This window comes from Odontesthes bonariensis, chromosome 7 (assembly GCF_027942865.1).
Source record: "Odontesthes bonariensis isolate fOdoBon6 chromosome 7, fOdoBon6.hap1, whole genome shotgun sequence".
Lineage (NCBI taxonomy): Eukaryota > Metazoa > Chordata > Actinopteri > Atheriniformes > Atherinopsidae > Odontesthes > Odontesthes bonariensis.
Window position 1 is genome coordinate 23,897,002 of NC_134512.1, and position 5,385 is coordinate 23,902,386.

General features: G+C 40.6%; 1 protein-coding gene across 2 annotated transcripts; it reads right to left on the reverse strand.

Moving 5' to 3' along the window:
- Positions 1 to 511: 511 nt before the first annotated feature.
- Positions 512 to 4,467, reverse strand: dnajb9a (DnaJ heat shock protein family (Hsp40) member B9a). 2 transcript variants are annotated; one of them, XM_075471039.1, is made up of 3 exons: positions 4,307 to 4,467; positions 3,651 to 3,881; positions 512 to 2,426 (listed from the first exon to the last, which is right to left on the reverse strand). In XM_075471039.1, exons 2-3 carry the CDS (start codon positions 3,865 to 3,867, stop codon positions 2,005 to 2,007), a joined length of 639 nt encoding a protein of 212 aa, XP_075327154.1. In that variant the 5' UTR covers positions 3,868 to 3,881; positions 4,307 to 4,467; the 3' UTR covers positions 512 to 2,004. The 2 variants fall into 2 exon arrangements, with proteins under 2 accessions (XP_075327154.1, XP_075327153.1); XM_075471038.1 differs by having other exon boundaries at positions 3,651 to 3,884.
- Positions 4,468 to 5,385: the final 918 nt, after the last annotated feature.

The following is a 5,385-nucleotide window of genomic DNA, read 5'->3' on the forward strand; positions in this document are numbered from 1 at the left end:
ATGGGAGCTAGAGTTCGAAAGCGGCCCGTTGGAAATCCGTCAGATTAAGCGTTCGAATAATGCTTAATTACATTTCCTATAGCTGGCAGTATCCTCTGTGCCGCACCAATGAAAAGTCAGAAAATTATTTTTTTCTCTCAACGCAACAGTAACCAAGGATACCAAATATTTTTGTTGCTCATCTCACGAACAATGCGGTCGTGCGTGGTGAAAACAGTCCTCCCTTCATTATATTTGAAATGTTGCTTATTTTGCTGTGTTTTATACCTTCATAAACGTGTTCCTAAATAGTTTCCCCGGGTAAATAGTTTAGGCCTGATTCTGACTCGCACATGACTTCAGCATCACCATTACTGTATTCTAGAAAGCGAAAGTCAAAGTTTGTCTTCTGTCTTTTTTTTTTTTTTACCCCTTGTCCTGTCCAGCATTAGGTCTTCCGTCTTTTAATGTAATCAGATTAAACCAAGGCTTATTCGAACTGCCATCACCAATTATTTCCCACTCTTCCACCAGACAAACAAATGAGAAAACTGTTAAATGATTTATTTACAAAATTTAAAGTGCCAGTGGCTATTTTACAACAAAATCATTGTACGGAGATAAATTGATATTGCACAACACGCTGTCAGGGATGTGGGAAAAGAGACATAATGAGCACACCAGCAGCTGCTTTCAAGTCGACACTGCTCGACTGCCATCTGGTACTATGCTGAGCACCCATACTTTTATGTCAACATACATCGACATTGTGGTAGGTTAGTACACTTACAACGAGAAAGACAAAAACAGAAAGAAATATTTACAGCATTTCACACAAATATTCTATTGATGGAAACACCAAGCCTTGTAGTCAACTTACCCGTCTGCTTATTGGGCCTCTACTACTTACTTTCACAAAGTTTTTCTGACACGGTCTTAGCACTCAAATGCTATTAACTTTATTTTTGCCATTCCTTATTTATATTTTATACAGGGGGGGGGGGGCACTTTGCATGGTTCAGACCACATCTCCTCCAAATGCCAAAAAGTATTCAGACGAGGGCAAAACACTGACCCCTACAATGCCCAGGGGCAGAGAGGAAAGAGAGGAGGGGAGAGAAGGGCTTCTTATATACAGTACAGTAAGAATGTATGAGTATTTGTGTGAATGAAAGACACATTGTAAAGCGCTTTGAAGAATCTACATAAGGTTAAAAGGCACTATATAAGTGAGAACCAGTTATCATTTATTGTAGGGCGCACCTACAATTTTGCCATTCTAAGAAAGTGTTGTTCTAACAACTGAAATAGACTAGAAGCAGACCATCTTTAAATAGTTGTAATTGACAACAGAATGCGATAAAAAATAAATAAATAACAGTTAATAACAATGTTATGGTAGTGGTGTTCAGTCCTGTAGATCTAAGCTACTTCCACTAGGAACACACTTGTTTCCTACTTATATTTTCTGGTTTACAGGTATTTACAATTATGCTGATGGTGGTTTATCCACAAATGATGCAACAGTAAATGTTTAAAAGGATGTCACTGGCACTGTAGAGTACAGGAATGTTGCCAGCCGACACAGTACCAACCGCAAACTGAAACAAACCAAACTACAAAAGAGGAAACAGGTTTTTTGTGAGAACTGCTGCACCTCTGACATCCATATGTGAAACTCCAGTCTGCTATGGTTTCTGCCTTTGATTACAATTAAACACAGCATAGTAGAGCCTATGCAAAGATACTAAAAACTGCATATGGATGATTAGTTATGCTCTGATACTTGTTCCTTTGTCTTACTGAGCAAGACCGTCATTTTTCCACAATTTCCATGTTAATGCTGGCAAATTCCATTACTGTGAGAAGGTGCTTACTTCAACAGTAGCAAAATAACTACTACATTCATATACAAATCCAACTCTGGAAACTCAATGTCATCGCGCAACATCACTGCTTGCTAATATTTCAAAGCAATTGGAACCAATAGGGTCCTGTGAAGGCAATTTTAACTGAGAAATCATTTCACGATGCCGTGCAGTCTGTGTATGTTGTCACCATGTTTCCTCTGCGCTGGGTTACTGTTCTGCAGTGCTGCTTGGATGCACCATGAAACCGGCTTTCAGTCTGTTTGGCATGTCTATCAAAAGTAAACATTTTCTCTATGTCATCGTACATGTCGTCAAAGATACCTCCTTGAAAGTGTCTCTTGTGTTTGCTGTGGGACTCTTTATGGGACCTGGAGTGTTCTTCGAAGTGTCTTCGGTGACGGGCATGCCGGTTTTGGCTGTAGATATTGAAGTCCTTAAACATGTCATCAAAGTTGAAGCTGAATGTTTGGTGAGGGCCCGTCCTGTGTCTGCCTTGCGTCTCCCCAGTGAAGAGTGAGGTGTCACCAAACCGATCATACTCTCTTCTTCTCGTCTCGTCCGACAAAATTTCATAAGCTGTGCGTGTAAAAGAAAGACATGACTCAATCAATGAAGGAGAAGTTTTATATGGCATAATTAGAAAAACAGTGGCTGACTAAGCACTTAATAAGGCCTACAAAGAGGGATGTATATTATAAACAGATGATCCATGTCATGAGAAACTACAGATGCAAATCTTCCAGGTGTCTGGATATATAATTATACAATTTTACAACCACAGTCCAAGTAAGATAAAAAAGCGACGCCTACAGATCGGGAGGTGAATTGCCTTGCGTATCCGACATCCCGATGGAGAACTTCGAAAGGATTAATAGCCTCTGCGTGACCACGGAGTCGGATTGACGGATAGCGACGGAGTAGCATACCGAGGCATTTAAAGGCCCAACAGCCTTAAAGGGTTAGTTCGCCTCTTTTGACATGAAGCTGTATGACTTCCCATATTAGCAATATCATTTATGAACATTTTCTTACCCCCCACTGCGTCCTGTGAGCCGAGTTCCAGCCTTGTTTTGGCGTTGACGAAAGTAGTCCGGCTAGTTGGCTGGGGACACAAAAATAAAGCGTTTTGCTTCTCAAAACAATATGCGTTCAAAAGAGTAATACATTTGCATCACAAAATCATTCTCCAGGAAAAAGTCAGACCTCACAATCGCTTGGCGCCATTTTCTCTCCCTTTGTATCACTGCGTGCTGCCACCTGCCGACAGCCGCGCCTGTTTCCCTGTGTTTACTGCTCGGAAGCAGGGGACTGCTCGGTCTGCACGGTCAACACCGTGAAACAAGTGAACAATTTTGTGATGCAAATGTATTACTCTTTTGAACGTATAATGTTTTGAGAAGCAAAACGTTTTTGTGACCCCAGCCAACTAGCCGGACTACTTTGTCAACACCAAAACGAGGCTGGAACTTGGCTCACAGGACGCAGCAGGGGGGTGAGTCAATGTCCATAAACGATATTGCTAGTATGGGATGTCATACAGCTTCATGTCAAAAGAGGCGAACTATCCCTTTAAACCTACTAGAACATTGTGTTACTGTTATGCTGCAGGAAAACTTTTGTTGGTAATAGTTTGAATCCACTCATCCCCTTACTTGTAAGCATTTAAATCAGTAGAAATTGTTCTGAATTGAGACAACAGGCTTAAACAATACCCATCGTCTCATTAGTATAGCTTCGCAAAATGTCACTTTTAAACTAGAATGTTCCCATAAGCAAGAAATCTATTCATATCAACTGTACCTTCAGCAATTTCCCTGAACCTCACTTCAGCGTCCGGGCTCTTGTTCTTATCTGGGTGATATTTCATCGCGAGCTTGTGGAAAGCCTTTTTGATCTGGCGCTCCGAGGCACCTCTGGGCACTCCCAGTATGTCATAGTAGTCCTTCTTGGCGAGTATGAGCTCTGTTATCACGAAGATGCACACTGCAAACGTTAGGACAGACTGTGCAGCTGCCATGGCTCCACTGTTCCCTGCTTTCAAGGGAGAAAATGACAAGTTGGTATGGACTCTACAGTGAGGCTGCATTGACCACAGCACCAATAAACAGATACCATGACCAACTGAGCAACAACAATTAAAATAGCAGAACTGCCTCAGCTAAGCTGGATAACACTGCCTATTATTTTTAGACAACTACATTAGGCAGTTTAGAAAAACGATGGCTTCTTGCTCGAGTTTGCAATTCCTATACGTTATCTTTAAACGCAACAGTGACATTCGGCTTAACCAATATTTGACAAAAAAAATCTACTCGTACGAAAAACTATCACGTAAGTACGCGTTGAAGTTGAGATGAATTTCATAATGGTCATGTTACATATCAATGCATTTAAACATTAGCTATCAGAAGCTAGTGTCCTAACAGACTCCTCTCCCTCGGGCTCGCATCACCTACCTTTAGGAGGACTCGGATGTGTCTCCTTTAGTACTCACACTGCCTTTAACTATTTAACCAACACCAAACATAATGGTGTTACGGCATCAGTCGTATTATCGAGGGATAGCGGTAAAAAACCGGTTAATTTTCCTTTCTTCTTCGCCGGTGGAGCAGCTGAAATACGGTTAGTTAAAGCAGCAAGTTTGCGTTTTTCTGCCCCCTGTTGGCCATTGTTGTTGTTGTTGTCCCCTCTTCTGTTGCCTCACACAGAGCTATACACAGTGAACCTGTGAATCGTTGAGTGGTAATGATGAGCACGGTTTGGTATTGATTAATTAATGTTATCAGGATTACGTTATCAGATTATATGAAAACGTATGTAATGATGACTATTCATGATCCATTTTTATCACTATTTCTATTTCTACTAACTTCCCGTCCTCCGGGTGAGCTGATGCGCGATTGTGGTTTTTGAATGCTACAAATGAACGTCCCCTTTTGGGATCAATACAGATGTGTGAATCAGGATAAAAAGATAAGAAACAAAAATGTTTAGTTACATTGTCAAGAACTGCTTGACTGCATATTCTAACAGCTTTGAAATATGAAAAAAAGAGAAAAAGAAATTGCCAGCATTTATATTTTAGCCACCATGTTTTTGACTGTTTTTTAACAGTTTATTTTTGTAATACAGTTTATAACAAAGAGTGCCTTGTGGTTTGTATTTAGCATTTGGCTACATTTAAAAGTACCATGCCTTGCTTAAACTCTTAGCTCTTTCTCGCAATTAATAGAATATTTTACATGCTATTTTCTTTTTTTGCAAAATTCTTGGCACCGTTTTGAATTTATGCGTTACTATGGTGGGATTTTAACATTTGGGCCCCGCATAATAAGTATACCCAAGTCAAGACCGCCTTTTCTTATATGGGGCTGTGCCGGACCGGTTAGTATCAAATGTTGAAGGTTGTACAACGATCAGTGAAGGGAATGTCTTCAGCCAATCAGCAGATTCCATTTATGGGTCAAGTTTTAGACAGCCAATGGCGAGGCAGACAGAGAATCACATGATCGTTGTTTTTTCCTGCGGCCGTTAC